Source organism: Petromyzon marinus, unplaced genomic scaffold (genome assembly GCF_048934315.1).
Source record: "Petromyzon marinus isolate PM22_M1 ecotype Great Lakes invasive population unplaced genomic scaffold, UKy_Petmar_22M1.pri1.0 PM_G_Scaffold_202, whole genome shotgun sequence".
Taxonomy (NCBI): domain Eukaryota; kingdom Metazoa; phylum Chordata; class Hyperoartia; order Petromyzontiformes; family Petromyzontidae; genus Petromyzon; species Petromyzon marinus.
This window is the reverse complement of record NW_027422765.1, coordinates 144,424-160,832: the sequence shown is the minus strand read 5'-3', so window position 1 is coordinate 160,832 and position 16,409 is coordinate 144,424. Positions and strand designations below refer to the sequence as shown.

The 16,409-nt window shown below is 48.7% G+C and overlaps 1 protein-coding gene across 1 annotated transcript in view; it reads left to right on the top strand.

The window, feature by feature from the left end:
* The first annotated feature begins 485 nt into the window (after positions 1 to 485).
* Positions 486 to 16,409, top strand: part of LOC142912458 (uncharacterized) — a 42,822-nt gene continuing 26,898 nt past the window's right edge. The window contains exons 1-2 of the mRNA XM_076060656.1: positions 486 to 631; positions 5,288 to 6,431. Coding sequence (XP_075916771.1) covers positions 581 to 631; positions 5,288 to 6,431 — 1,195 coding nt within the window. The 5' untranslated portion in view covers positions 486 to 580. The remainder of the gene's footprint in view (positions 632 to 5,287; positions 6,432 to 16,409) is intronic.

Here is a 16,409-nt window from a genome sequence, read left to right as displayed (position 1 = left end):
GGACAGTGCTGAGTCTATGGGACACTGCTGAGTTTATGGGGCAGGGCTGAGGCTATGGTCATTGACAAAATACAAACGATGTAATTTGTGAATAGTTTGCCTCGTGAGGGGCATAAGATGTGCCAGTATTCGTCGAGATGACTGTTTTCTTTTCACCCCGCGAGTAATTTATTGCTTAAAGGAGACATCGTGGAGGGAAACAATGGGAGTGATATAAAACTACATCTGTGTGCTTTGTGGTTGTTCCTACAAGTAACTAAACCTACCCACGTGACGCGGGAGTTTTTTCCCGCCAAATTTTTTTTGGCTCCTCCCCGCCCCCGCCTTGGAGCCAATCAGGTTTGGTTCCCTCCTACCCACGTGACATGAGATTTTTTTTTTCCCGCTAAATTATTTTGGCGTCTCGCCCTCCTCGCTACGCCTTGGAGCCAATCAGATTTGGTTCCTCCCTAGCCACGTGACGCGAGATTTTTTTTCCCGCCAAATGTTTTGTGACTCCTTTCCCTCGGCCAGGCGCCGTTTTGAAAGTCGTGAGGTGCGGTTTTGAATTTTTTTTATTTTGGAGCAGAAATTGACGACGATGACGACCCCCCAGGGGTGCGAGATCGCCTCTCGTGAGGGAAAACGTGAGGTAAAAAGTGGCCTCAAATGTCCAGCCCGTGATTCGCAGATAGTTTACAAATGCACTGTTAAATTTATGGGCAGTGTTGGGTCAATGGGCGCGGTGCTGAGTCTATGGACATTGACAAAATACAAACGATTTAATTTGTGAATAATAATGTAGCCTGGTTATTAAGTATGGTAAGTGTACTGACAGTCTATAATGTAGACTGTAGCCTGGTTATTAAGCTGAGTGAGTGTACTGACAGTCTATAATGTAGACTGTAGTAATGGTTATTAAGTATGGTGAGTGTACTGACAGTCTATAATGCAGACTGTAGTAATGGTTATTAAGTTTGGTGAGTGTACTGACAGTCTATAATGTAGACTGTAGTAATGGTTATTAAGTATGGTGAGTGTACTGACAATCTATAATGTAGACTGTAGTAATGGTTATTAAGTATGGTGAGTGTACTGACAGTCTATAATGTAGACTGTAGCCTGGTTATTAAGTATGGTGAGTGTACTGACAGTCTATAATGTAGACTGTAGCCTGGTTATTAAGTATGGTGAGTGTACTGACAGTCTATAATGTAGACTGTAGCCTGGTTATTAAGTATGGTGAGTGTACTGACAGCCTATAATGTAGACTGTAGCCTGGTTATTAAGTATGGTGAGTGTACTGACAGTCTATAATGTAGACTGTAGCCTGGTTATTAAGTATGGTGAGTGTACTGACAGTCTATAATGTAGACTGTAGCCTGGTTATTAAGTATGGTGAGTGTACTGACAGTCTATAATGTTGACTGTAGTAATGGTTATTAAGTATGGTGAGTGTACTGACAGTCTATAATGTAGACTGTAGTAATGGTTATTAACCTGAGTGAGTGTACTGACAGTCTATAATGTAGACTGTAGCAATGGTTATTAAGCTGAGTGAGTGTACTGACAGTCTATAATGTAGACTAGTAATGGTTATTGACCTGAGTGAGTGTACTGACAGTCTATAATGTAGGCTGTAGCAATGGTTATTAAGCTGAGTGAGTGTACTGACAGTCTATAATGTAGACTAGTAATGGTTATTAACCTGAGTGAGTGTACTGACAGTCTATAATGTAGACTGTAGCCTGGTTATTAAGTATGGTGAGTTTACTGACAGTCTATAATGTAGACTGTAGTAATGGTTATTAAGTATGGTGAGTGTACTGACAGTCTATAATGTAGACTAGTAATGGTTATTAAGTATGGTGAGTGTACTGACAGTCTATAATGTAGACTGTAGCCTGGTTATTAAGTATGGTGAGTGTACTACAGTCTATAATGTAGACTGTAGCAATGGTTATTAAGTATGGTGAGTGTACTGACAGTCTATAATGTAGAATGTAGCCTGGTTATTAAGCTGAGTGAGTGTACTGACAGTCTATAATGTAGACTGTAGCGGTACGTAGCTAACCGTGCTAATTGTGTTCTGGTTGCATTTTGCACAATTATAATAGTACAATATGGCACCAATCTTTAGCACGAATGTTCAGTTTTATCCTGAAAATTCATCTCTGACACTTTCAGTGAATACCTGAAATGATTTCCATTGAGAATGTCAATCTCTTGACGCGTAAGGGGAAAATATCCCGGTGGGTTATGACCACGCGATGCCTCGCATTCACCAAGACAATGCAGTGAATGTGCTGGGGGAAAGTAAGCACATTAAGAGCAAATATCCTAAACAAAAAATGTTTTAATAAAACTTGACCATAACGTACTCTTTGGCTTTTTCGGTGAAGTCACATAACGGCCAGCATGTTTTTTTCCCCTCCAAATGTTTTTGTAATCTGTGCGCATAACCTGATGAAATGAATGACCTCTTTTTTTAAATAACCCACGTGACAGATCCAACTCATCTCTCTTAAACTATAAACTAGTTTTTCTATTTTATTGTACAAGGTAAGACCCACTGAGCTATGTAGCTTTTTTTCACAAGCGACCTGGCCATCACGAATAAAAGCTCAACACAAAGTGACTTCATCGTGTGGAAATGTATCGCAGTTAAATATTTTACATGCGTGATGTTAATTCTAAATCTGGAGGGGGGGAAACCGGAGGAACCAGAAACATCCATGCAACCACGAGGCAGAGACACGCACACTCCAAATATACTACCAGCAGCTCCACTATCAACAACAACAACAACCGCAGTTCGCCACTAAGTGGCGGTGACATCACCACGACGCTTGTGCCAGGCGATGTGCACCTTGAGGCCACGTGAATTGTCGAACGCCCGCTGGCAGGAGGTCACGGGGCAGACCCAGATGCGACAGGTCGACTGACTGAGACGACTGGCTGATGCACCACCTGTGCCCCCTACTGTGCAACTTGCTGTCCTCAACGGATGGCACCTCAGCCAGCCACTCACAGGGGGTGACTTCCTCCAATATTTGAGGCACCGCAGCCTCAGTAGGGTCATCCCCACTTTGTCCCACGTTGTTTTCCTGGCTGAGGGATTTCCCCTTCCCCAGGACTTCAGGAATGCTCAGAAAATCTGCAAACCTGTTCCTGGGGGTCGGATATTGGATCACCGTTCTTTCCCCTAATGATGGTAATAGGTGTGGCGCTGCAGGTTACTTTTTTGATGGAATTAAAGAGTGGTTTGTGATCGTGGGCCACTGAGGGAGACTCCATCTCCTCAGCAACCCGCGACCACCACCCATTCTTGCAGTGCCTCACGGCTCTCCGAACCTCCGAGCGAAGGCTGCGGTAAGCCTCCTCATTCTCCGACGTGGGATGCTGTAGCCGATGAGAGTGGGCCTGTCGATTTTTCTCAGCCGGCTTGAACACCTCCTGTCAGCCAGGGTCTCTGGGGAGGTCTGGACCGTGTACCCAAAGCAGCCATTGCAGCTACATGAGCTACAGTCCTAAACCTCGCCCATTTCCCCTCGACATCAAGAGGAGTGGGGGACAATGCCAATCCCAGCCGCAAGCGATGATGAAATTCTCGTTTGTAACTTTCATCAGCTAGCTGAGACCATGCCACTAAGGGTTTGAATGGGGTCCTGGGTGTACACCCACCACCGGAGTGGAAGAATTGCAGGTGCATCTTACAGATGACAAGTCGATGGTCAGTGGGCAGATCAGCTCCACGGTAGGTCCTGGTGTCAAGGACATGGGCCCGCATTCGCTGCTCCATCACTATGTAGTCCAGCAGATGATCTTGCTTGGACCCGGCATGCATCCATGATGTGGTGTGGATGCGCCGATGCCGGAACAGCGTGTTGGTAATTACAAGCCCATGGGCTGCACAAAAATTAAGCAGCCTCCTGCCGTTGTTATTGAGCTGGTCTGCCCGATGCCTTCCAATTACTCCAGACCAGGTGCCAGCATCATGACCAACTCAGGCATTGAAGTCACCCAACAAGATGACTCTATCCCGAGGGGCCACTTTAGCCAGCACCTGTGACAGGAGGTCATAGAAGGCATTTGACTCATTGGCCTTGCTTCCATCCCTCCACGGATGTTCGTCTTTGGTGGGGGCATAAGTTACCATGACCACCACTCCTCACCTGTGGTTGATGGGAAGGCGAGCCCAAAGTAGCCTGGGGCTTACAGCTTCCCACACCTCATCACCATGCTCCCACACCCCTTCATTCTTTTATTCAGAAAAAGAGCCACACCCTGTTGTTTGGCAGTCTCCTGCCCCGTGTAGAGGACTGTCCACCCCTCATGGTGGCAGGAGCCAGAGCCGGTCCACAGGACCTCCTTATTACCACAGAGATCCAGGCGGTACCGGTCCAGCTTTTGACAGAGGAGTGGCAGCCTCTCCTCCGCAGTGAGCGTTCGAACATTCCACGTGGCCACACGTAGTGGTTTTTTGTTGTTTTTGGAGGAGCCCCGAGGGGAAGGATTCAGTCTCCTGGCTCCGCCAAATGGGGTTTGGTCAGGAGACGTCATAGACGCCTGTCCCCCCGGGGCGTCCGGCACAAGCTTATTTATAAAATGTTGTGGTCGTGGTTTAGCGGTAATTAATTGGAGGTGGAGGGGTTACCAGCCCCTCACACCTGTCCAGAGCCCCCACTTAGCCACTGTGGTGGTTACAAACGCCATGAGGGGAAAGGCCAATCCGAATTGGCCCTCCCCCCCGGCACTGCCCACGGCAGCGTTGCCCGTCCGGCACCACAAGGAGGTAGGGGGTTGTTTTGCCGGACACCACCACCATTACCACCACTACTACCACCAACACTACCACCACCATTACACCACCACTACTACCACCACCACTAGCACCATTACCACCACCACTTCCACCACTTCCACCATTACCACCACTACTACCATACACTACCATCACTACCACCACCACCACCATTACCACCACTACTACCAGCAACACTACCACCACCATTACACCACCACTACTACCACCGCCACTAGCACCATCACCACCACCACTTCTACCGCCACTTCCACCACCACCACTACTACCATACACTACCATCACTACCACCAATACCACCACCACCACTACTACCGTACACTACAATCACTACCATCACCACCACCATTACCAACATCACTACAATCACTGACCACCACCGCTACCACCAATACCACCACCACTACCAGGACGTTTGCGTGCTGAATGCTGGAATCTGATCCCGCGTCTCCTCCCTCTCCTCCGGCCCTCCCCCCTCACCAGTGGCCTCCCAGACGGCCTCCCCCGGCCCGGGCCCCGGCCCCGGCCATGGCCACGGCCGCCCCCTCCGTGAGGGCTCGCTCCTCCTGGCCCATCCGGGTGCCCAAGCGCTCCGTGGACGACGCCGGAGGAGGAGGAGCCGAGTCCCACGCGGCGCCCTCCAAGGTCGCTCGCCCGCTCCACGACGACGACGCCAGGGGGCCGGGGCCCGCGCCGGGGCCTCCCCGCCGCGACCGTCATCTTCGTCGCCCCGTGACGTTCCGGGCTCTCGAGGGGGGGCGCCGCTGCCGGGAGACTCCGGCGGCGGCGGCGCCCCCCCAGGAGAGCTCCCGTGGCGGCGGCGGCGGCAGCGGCGGCGCCCGGACGACGCCGACGCCGGGAATCGGCCCGAGGGTCGCCCCGGAGCGCGGAGACGGCGGCGGAGAGTCGGGGCCGGCGCTTGGCGCTGACGAGGCAGCGGGCGAGGAGGAGGCGGAGGAGGAGGCGGAGAGACGCAGGGAGGCCGCGTTTGGACCGCGTGCGGCGTGGAAGAGACACTTCGACTTTTGGTGGCAGGGCGTGGGCAGGAGGGCGAGCAGCAGGAGGGGCGGAGGAGGAGGTGGAGCGAGAGGAGAAGGAGGGGAAGAGGAGGCCGAGGCGGCGATGAAGGCGGAGGAGGAAGAGGAGGAGGAGGTTTTGACCGGGCAGTCGCCACTAAGCAAGCGGCGGGAGGCGGCGGTGGCGGCGGATTGTCCGGCGGGACCGAATCCCGATCCCTGCCCGCGCTCCTCTACCTGCCACGCTCCTCCGCCTCCTCCGCCTCCTCCGCGCTCGGCCCCACGTGGGGCGACGCTCCACTTCTTCTCGCTGATGCCGTGGCCGCTGGCTGAGCCGCCACCACCGCCCACCGGGAGGCGCCGGGGTTGCGCCCTGGAGAAGCAGCGGCAGCGACGGAGACAAATTCAGCAACAATACCGGCAGCAGAGAGCGTCGTCATCGTCGCCCAGCTGTTGGTCGTTCTCGGACGCATCGTCGTCGTCGTCGTCTTCATCGCCGGAGGAGGTGGTGGAGGGTGACGAGGCGAAGGAGCGGAGGGGCGAGGAGGAGGAGGTGGTGGAGGGTAACGAGGTGAAGGAGCGGAGGGACGAGGAGGAGGAGGTGGTGGAGGGTGACGAGGTGAAGGAGCGGAGGGACGAGGAGGAGGTGGTGGAGGGGGGCGAGGTGAAGGAGCGGAGGAACGAGGAGGAGGATGTGGTGGAGTCTACGGGGGGCATCCGCAGGCTGCTGCTGAAGTTTTGCACCAGCCGCCTGCAGCCGAGCGTCGACAGAGCACGAGACGATGGGGAGGTGGCGGACAACGAGGAGGAGGAGAACGAGGAGGAGGAGGAGAGGAAGACGAGGAGGAGGAGGAAGAAGAAGAGGACGAGGAGGGGACTACGGAGATCACGCAGTGCAGCCGATGATGGCGACTGCAAGTCGGGCGACGAGGTGGAGGAGGAGGAGGAGAGGGTGGCGAGTCTCAAGAGGGTGGAGGAGTGCCGGATTCTCAAGCAGATAGACGACATCATGGCTGAGATACCCCAGCTGGAGGGGAGATGCAGGGTGAGGAGGAGCAGATGAGGTGTAGGGTGGTGAGGAGGGGCTGGGTGGTGAGGTGTAGGGTGGTGAGGAGGGGCTGGGTGGTGAGGTGTAGGGTGGTGAGGAGGGGCTGGGTGGTGAGGTGTAGGGTGGTGAGGAGGGGCTGGGTGGTGAGGTGTAGGGTGGTGAGGAGGGGCTGGGTGGTGAGGTGTAGGGTGGTGAGGAGGAGGGTGAGGAGACTCCAGGGCAGCGGGTGAGGGCGTTGGGAGTGGCTCACTCGCTCACTCGCTCGGACACTCAGTCACTCACTCAGACACTCACTCAGACAGTCACTCAGTCACTCACTCAGACATTCAGTCACTCAGACACTCAGTCACTCAGACACGTACTCAGACACTCAGTCACTCACTCAGACACTTACTCAGACACTCACTCAGTCACTCAGTTACTCACTCAGACACTCAGTCACTCAGACACTCAGTCACTCAGACACGTACTCAGACACTCAGTCACTCACTCAGGCAGTCAGTCACTCACTTAGACACTCAGTCACTCAGACACACACTGACACACACACTGACACACACACTGACACACACACACACTCACACACTGACACACACACACACTGACACACACACTGACACACACACCATGATACACACACTGACTGGAGGAGGTGGAGCGTGGTTAACACATCTATGCCTCAAAGATTTTAGAAAGAAGCGGAGAATACGGAACAACCCACCTGTTGTCCATTTCGATTTCCGCGTTGCCTCTAATCTTCAGTCTTGCTGTGTATCCACCGTCTGCTGGAGCTCGCCTTCTATAGCGAGGATATCCATCATCTCCAGTTTGTGTGTCTTTAATAAATTGTCTCGGATATTTCTTGCTACTCTCTATGTCCTTCATACATGCTGCTGCATTGACATTAAGGTTTCCGCATGGCCCATGAATCATATTTGCGGTCACTACTGCAAACAGATTTTGGGTCTTCCTCTGGATTTGGAAACTCGATTTGGATTGGATGATTTTTTGATTTCAGCCAGATTAAAATATGAGCGTGGGGTAGTCATCTACATCATTAGACCTCCTTTGGCAGTACCAAAATATAATAATAGGGGTTTTTCCACTTTTTTCTGGCAACAAAACTGAAACCTTTTTACAAGGATTCATGTTACAGCATTAACCACAATACCTGCATCAAAATGCAAACAAAACACACGCACTATGATAATATATGTGGCATTGTCCTTGAAACCGATTGGACCACACCAAGGGACGGCTTTCTTGAGAGCCTCGACCCAATTGGTGCTCGACCAGAGGACGCCAAAAGGTTTCAGTTTTGTTGCCAGAAAAAAAGGGGAAACCCCTATGATGTGGAAGTCCTCGCTTCTGCCACTCAGTTGAGTACATCCAGCATCTTGTTTCTCCAAAAAACACGACTCTCAGTGAATGCTCTCGATGAATTTGACTTGCTTTTGTCTGAACACCCTAGCTGTGAAGTCGTATCGACGGCTGGGTGTCTGGCCGAATGAAAGTTATTTATTTTTTGGTTTTATCTGAGGCCAAGTTGGATTACATGTAAAGGTAATAAATAAGTCGGGGACATCCATACGCTCGAACGTATGACATGGCACCTTGAGCATATTCGTGCATGCGTCTAGGGCTTCCTGTGAACGTAGCAGACGCCTGGATGCTACAAGGGGGGGGGGGGATGATGTAGCGCCATTGTTGGGCTGTACACATATTACCACGGGAGCTGACCTGTAATAGCGGACATGTGTCAACAGGGGGTGGTGTACAGACCAGGTGTGACGAACAGGGCCCCCAGACCCCAAGAAGGGGGGGCTGGGGGATGTTCCAGGGCCCCCTAGAGAGTTCCAGAAGGCTTGGCCAGGGGCGGAGAGACCCTGGAACGGGGATAAAAGCCGGACCCCTGAACGGGTTTGGCGGTCCTCGTCCACCTGAAGCTCTGAAGAAGACTCTGAGCGCTACCCTGAAGACCCTGAAGCGAAGAGCCCAGTGACCCTGGCTAGGGTCGGGTTCAGACATAACCAGTGTAGGGTTAGCACTAGAACCAGAGTAAGGGCACCGCAGTGTGGAGGGACTGCCTCCTGAGGTTATCGGCTGTGAGGGGTCGTCACCCCTCTGTGCTGTGGTTCCCTTGTTGAATAAACGTGTTGCCTCCAGCGAACCGTCTCGCCTCGTCTTGGACCCACTGCACGTGTAACCTGTGGTGATGAAACCTCTTGTCGCGAAAAATTAGCGGCGTGCGAAAGTGAAAGGTGTTAACGAAGTAAAAATAAATGTTGATTTAAAGCTTTTGTGACTGCGAGGAATTCATGTTCTTGTTTTTTTCGGTAAAGTCACCACCACGTAGAAGGGAAACAATAAAATAATAAAAATATAAAACAATACAATTCTCACGACGTTTCGACTGTAACACAAGCAATCGTCATCAGGTGTGAAAACCACAGCAAGAAATTTTGAAAAAAGTGGCGGGTTTTTTTAACGTTAGCACCACGGAGAGCGATTTAGCAGTTTATTCAGATGGACGAGTCCATCTATGTTCGGAATAGAGGAGGGGGGAGACGAAAATAATGGAATGCAGTCTGAAAGCCACTGTAAGCGTGAACAATCAATTAAGACCCGAAATGGTTTATCAAATCTTTCCAATGATTGCTAAGCCAGAATCCATCTTCCCGGTTGAAATTGTCTCTGTGTTTGTATATGTGGATAGCCTCATGAACGAATCTCTCATGGTAGCCAGATGGCTTACAAAGAACCTCTGTCTTGGAGAAGTCAATGTCATGTGAGCCTACTGAATTATAACAGTGATCTGCCACGGCCTAGGTGTTGGTCCTACCGTGTTTCAGGTCTGCTTTGTGTTCACGAATGCGGTCCGAGACATGGCGTTTGGTTTCTCCAATGTAACTACTACCACAGAGGCAACTTAGTTTGTAGACGCCAGGGTACTGTATGTCCGGAATCACATCTTTTACAGACGGAACCAGATCACGGATTTTATGTAATGTGTTGAATCGGACCTGGATCTTGTGTTTATTCAAGATTTTGGAGATATTTTCTGTGATCCCCGCAATGTAGGGCAAAGTGATGGTTTTGAAAGGCTCCTCAAGAGGGTCCTTCTTCATGGTTGGAGTGATAGCTTTGCGGATTGTAGTCGGAGTAACCATTAGCCTTAAGAGCTTGGTGTACGTGCTTGAGTTCACTGGCTATGTGTTCCTGGTCGGATATGCATTGGGCTCTATGGTGCAGAGTCTTGATGAGGGAATTCTTCTGGGATGGATGGTGGTGGGAATCCGGTTTCAGGTAATCATCCGTATGGGTAGCTTTCCCGTAGACAGAGTGGCTCATTGAACCATCAATTTTTTTTGCCAATTCCACTTTACAATAAAATTGTAGACACGGCACAATATATATTTCTGAATCTTTATTTTTACCAACATTTAAAAAAATATTCTCCGTTAAGGCAAAATTCTGAAATATTGGATTTTTTACAAAGCCTTGTGAATTCACCTTGTATCTGAACAAGTTCAATTTGTGCAAATATTTTTTTTCAAACGTATAAATAACAAAGACTGCTTACAAATATCAGCTCTATGTTTTCAAGTAAATACATTTTGGGAAGTGAATAAATTATAGTCTAAATAAGCTACACAAGACGAATTGTAGGCATCAAAGACATTTTTAAACAATCACGTGGTCCCTGTAGTCGCCGTTAGAGACAATCTGCTTGAAAACAGTTTATCAACATATATGAATACATTGATTTGAATAAGCAGAGTTAATTTCCTATTTATGGCACGCCAGTTATGTGTCAGTTTTCGATATCAACATCACCTGACACGTGGAGCGATTTCATTGCTTCGTCTCCCCACTGGGCATCCTCTCGGGTGACCACCTCGCCGCCCATCGGCATCACTCGCCCCCTTCGCGCCCTCCACCGTCACCCTCAACTCCACCCGCGGTGTTTTCAACATTGCCTGGTTGGGCACTGGAACGGTATCCCAGACAGTGCCGGATTAAGCTCGTGCGGGTCCTGTGGCATGTATTATAAAGGTGCCCAAAATAAAATAAAAAAACAATTATTAAAACGCAAAGTTTACACATCTACCGGGTCTCCACTTGACTTTGTATTGTCTCGGAGGAAGTCCACCCACACCTCCACTTCCACAAACTGCTGGGAGTTGCCTCGCTCTGCCTCACAGTCAGAATTCTCCTCCTGCTTCACGTTGCCTCCATCGATGTGAAGGTCCCATTTTGGAGTTGAATCTTCATCTTCACGTTTCACCTTCACTTCTTCACATTTCACCATCACTTTTTCATATTTCACCTCGATAACTTTAAAAGTGTCCAAGCTGGGATTTTCTTCTGGTTCTTGTTTAATGAGGGATGGGCTCATGGTGGCACTTTGACTTTCACAAGCTGATTTCAGACTCCACTCCTTGTGGATCTTCTGATGCTTCTGTGCTTTCTGGTGCACTTGAAGATGTTGTTGCTGCGAAAACGTTATCCCGCACGGAGTGCACCTGAAGGGTTTCTCTCCTGTGTGTGTTCTCTGGTGTGCTACAAGAGTAGATGAATGTCCAAACGCCTTCCCACACACACTGCACTTGAAGGGTTTCTCTCCCGTATGTGTTCTCTGGTGTGTTACAAGAGTAGATGAATGTGCAAACGCCTTCCCACACACACTGCACTTGAAGGGTTTATCTCCCATGTGTGTTCTCTGGTGTATTTCAAGATTTGATGAACGTGCAAACGCCTTCCCACACACACTGCACTTGAAGGGTTTCTCTCCTGTGTGAGTTATCTCGTGCCGTGTGAAATCTCCAGTACGATCCGTGCTGTATGCACACCGGTCGCATTGTTGACTTGTCATACCGAGCTGCGCTGAGTGCATTTGCTCCATCAGACCAATTCTGCGGAGGAAGCGTCAGAGGAAGCGTCAGCTGCAGACAGAAAAAAATTAATATCCACACCATCTACACGTCAGTATCGAGGCACAGAGGAATGCATATATAGTCACATGTGACTTACACGTCTATACTTATTCATATATTCATGATGCAGTGAAACAGTTTCCCAAATTCATCACAGGGCTGTTATGGCACACAATGAGAGAGCAAATGGTCATAAAAATGCCTGGAAGCCCTCGTATCTTCAAAATGAATGTTCACCCAAAACTCCGAGCACACAATTTCGGCGGTCTGGCTACAAAAGGAATATTTATGGGAGCTAAATTCAGCTGACATAGCAAAGGGTGTTGAAAACAATACCATTTGTGTTATGCATAAATTAATGTTCAATCGCAACTTAGAGGTGTGAATCCAGGCTCAGACGTCCTTAAATGCTGGGATGAACAGTTCCGACTTCAGCTGAATGTGTGTGCTGTGTTCACCTCCAGTTTCCATTCTTATAAAGAGTTCCAGAGGAAAACAAAAGTAAACTATTGTTGTGCTATAACGTCCGTGTTCAACAGAGTTAATAGACGTTACTGCAAACACAAACTGTACACTGTCACTGGGTAAACAGGCGGTGGCGTGTCTAGAATCATGCCTGGCCACCTTCTTCTGCTTGGCATGAATGCTTCCTCACTCCACCAAGTAATTAATTGAGGATCAACGAACACAGCCGTGGCTAACTGGAGTTTGCGTGTCTCTCTCCGTGGTGAGATGTTAACTACCTCACCTGGTATACAGGAAGTCGTGGGTTCGATCCCGACGCTGACGCCTGCTGTATATTTGGAGTTTGCGCGTCACTCCGTTTAGCGTCTTTGACCGATAGACATTGATACACGTATTCTTGTTTTTTTTCAGTAAAGTTACGTACATAGAAAATAACAATAACAGATAATACAATTACATTAAATAAAGACCACTTGAGTTGCAATCAAAACGTGTTTTTTTCTTTATTTACTATTTTTTTATGTTTATTATGTTATTTTATTTTCTATCTACATGACTTTACCGAAAGAACCAAGAATATTAATTCCTGCAGTCACCAAAGTTTTAAGTCAAAACATTCACACACGTTGACAAAGCCTTACCTTGTGTTGTTGTGGGCAGGTTGCTTCTGATAACAAGAGCGGTATAGCAGCTCAAGCGGGCTTGGCCTGCTAACAAAAGAACAAAAATTAAAACTGTGTGAATATTTACAATAAAACAAAGTTACAAAGTGGCGAGCCGGGTGAAGACAAATTAAACTTAAGCGAGATCATTAAAGTGAATGCAATCAGGCGAGGGCAGGAGGCAAGGCCCCGCGTGGCTAGGCCCCGCGCTGTAAAGTTCCAACCTGGACATCGATTCCCGTGCTCGCCGCTACTCAACTGACATCCCTACGAGAGAGAGAGGCTCTACCTTGGTAAACAACCACCACCACAACCACCACCACCACAACGACCACCACCACCACAACGATGAGAATTTCTCACCTCGGATTTCAGTGCAAGCGCGCACACGGCAGCTTCCTGTTACCTCGCGACAGCAGGAAGTAGTATGACGTCACTTCCCTCCCAAGAGCGGCTGTTACTGAATAAATTATGTTAATGATGCCAGCCCATATGTCGAGGGATGGGGGCGTGGGCGCTGAACCTGTCGTAATAAACTCTCGACGGCTTTAACGGACACATTATGTTAATGAGCCACCAGTCACTGGGCGTAGCTTTGCCCAAATAAGGATTGCCACTGGAACGATATCGGCAGTGACACGGGCGGAGGTGACGTCACGCTCAAGAGCGCTGTGGACGGGGGAGGGGTGAATACCTTGGTGACATGACGTCACTAGCGAGGTACACCTCACCCTGGCGTTTCACGCCGATGAGGTAATGCAGAGTGGTGACGTCACAGAGTTGGAGTTTAAGTTGATTTAGATTCATTTTCCATTGCTCCCTCCCTTTGGTGTGTGAGCTCAGCAACAACGTGGACATTATTTGTATACACTGTGTGTGTGTACACTGTGTGTATGTATATACACTGTGTGGACATACACTGTGTATACACTGTGTGTGTACACTGTATGTGTGTACACTATGTGTATACACTGTGTGTGACACTGTGTCACTGTGTGTCGCTGTGTGTCACTGTGTGTGTCACTGTGTGTGTGTCACTGTGCTTGGCACAAGCGTCGTGGTGACGTCACCGCCACTTAGTGGCGAATGGCGATTGTTGTTGTGTCACTGTGTGTCACTGTGTGTGTGTACACTGTCACTGTGTGTACACTGTGATTGTACACTGCGTGTGTGTACACTGTGTGTGTGTACACTGTGTGTGCACACTGTGTGTGTACACTGTGTATACACTGTATGTGTGTACACTGTGTACAGTGTATACCCTGTGCATGTGTACAGTGTAAACACTGTGTGTACACTGTGTGTGTACACTGTGTATACACTGTGTGTGTGTACGCTATGTGTGTATACAGTGTGTGTACACTGTGTGTCACTGTGTGTGTGTACACTGTGTGTGTATACACTGTGTGTGTGTACACTGTGTGCATGTGTACACTGTCTGTACACTGTGTGTATACTGTGTGTGTCCACTGTGTGTGTGTACACTGTGTGTGTGACACTGTTTGTGTCCGAACCCCTGGCAAGGCCATCTACTTAACGTTGAGATAAAATTTACACGAAACGTCCTTTTCAATGAAGTCTTCCAGATGTAAATTGATACAAGCTTTTAATGAAGAAATAAAATCATCTAATTCAAAACACAATACAAGTCAAAGATGTTTCATTTTAAAACTTCAAAACGGAGCGTGGGGTACTTGCGTGAATACGTCCTTCGTGTGCAAATGTTGTGACTTTCCTGGCCTGAAGGCCGTCAATGTGTTGGACCCTTATTGGTGCACAGCGTGTCAACAACAGCAGTGGGGTTTGCTTCAACCAATGGTTACGAACATCCAGACGTCAATCAGCAAGGAGCATTTCTAGTCCCAGTTAGACAAAATCTACGTCAACACGTAAGACAAAACTACAATTCGTGTTGTAGAGAATGTACCTCCTCCTATACGTGTAACTTTCAAGTGGTATGCCTTGTAACTGATGAATGATCCGAGCGTGCTCCCTATTTCAAAGACAATGAGTTGCTCCAGAGGCAGACGCTTCGTGAAACACAAAAGTACCCTTTGACCTGTATCACAAGAACAACGGGTCTCACCTGAGTTCTCTGTACAGGTTACTTCCAAACACACACACACACTTTGTCCTAACATCACATATTCAATGTGTGACCCTCAGATAAAATGTTAAATGCACAATCAGACAAGTATTCATTATAAATCATTGACGGGCATATTAGCAACATTGAATTACTGCAGCGAAATTGACTGCATCACGTTACATCGTATTAACAACAAGTTATTTTACAAATACGCACCGTCTGCTTAACAGTGTATGTACACCGTACTATTGTTGCATCATTCAAAACGAGTAGGCCGTTGCATGCTGGCGTCTGGGTCAAAATGTAGCAAATTCTAAACATTACGCTACAAATAATAGATGACGGCGCTTCGATGGCAACACAAGCAATCGTCATCAGGTGGGACAAGCACAGCAGCAATAAGCAGAAACTACTGGAGTAGGCGCCTACTACTTCAGCAGTTTCTCTTGCTGTGGTTGTCCCACCTGATGATGATTGTGCGTGTTGTGATCTAAACGCCGTGATCTGTTATGTTTCTACCCACGTGGTGACTTTACCGAAATAACTCAACAGTGTGGATTCCTGCAGTCACGAAAGCTTCTAATCAAGATTGCCTACAAACTACACAACTGAGATGACGCATCAATCATCGCCCCCTACTGACAGGCTCTTGTCCACATGCAGGCTGGTGCAGGGCCACCACCTTGTGCCACACAGGGGCAGCTGCTACTTGGGGATGCTCTTCGAGTGTTTCAGACGAGGTACGACATAAAACTCCGAGTTGCCGAGGCGATAAGGCAAGCAGCGTGTAAATGCAATTATTATAACATCGTGAATGCTTGGGGGCTTATTGTCTCTCGCTCCTGGTTAAAGATCTACCCAACCCACAGGTCTACAAAGACTGGCCGCTCTTACTTTGCAGGTTGAACCTAGCAACTGAGTGTCCAACTTCACGTTCTTGTCATTAAAGGCCTGTGACAAAGGTGCATCTATTGGAGCGACATCATCTCAAGCTTACACATCTATCGAGTCTCCACTTGCCTTTGTATTGTCTTGGAGGAAGTCCACCCACACCTCCACTTCCACAAACTGCTGAGAGTTGCCTCGCTCTGCCTCACAGTCAGAATTCTCCTCCTGCTTCACGTTGCCTCCATCGATGTGAAGGTCCCATTTTGGATTTGAATCATCTTCACATTTTACCTTCACTTCTTCCCTCTTCACCATCACTTCTTCACATTTCACCTCGATACCTTTAAAAGTGTCCAAGCTGGGATTTTCTTCCGGTTCTTGTTTCATGAGGGATGGGCTCATTGCGGCACTTTGACTTTCACAAGCTGATTTCAGACTGCACTCCTTGTGGATCTTCAGATGCTTCTGTGTTCTCTGGTGTGTTTTAAGAGCAGATGACT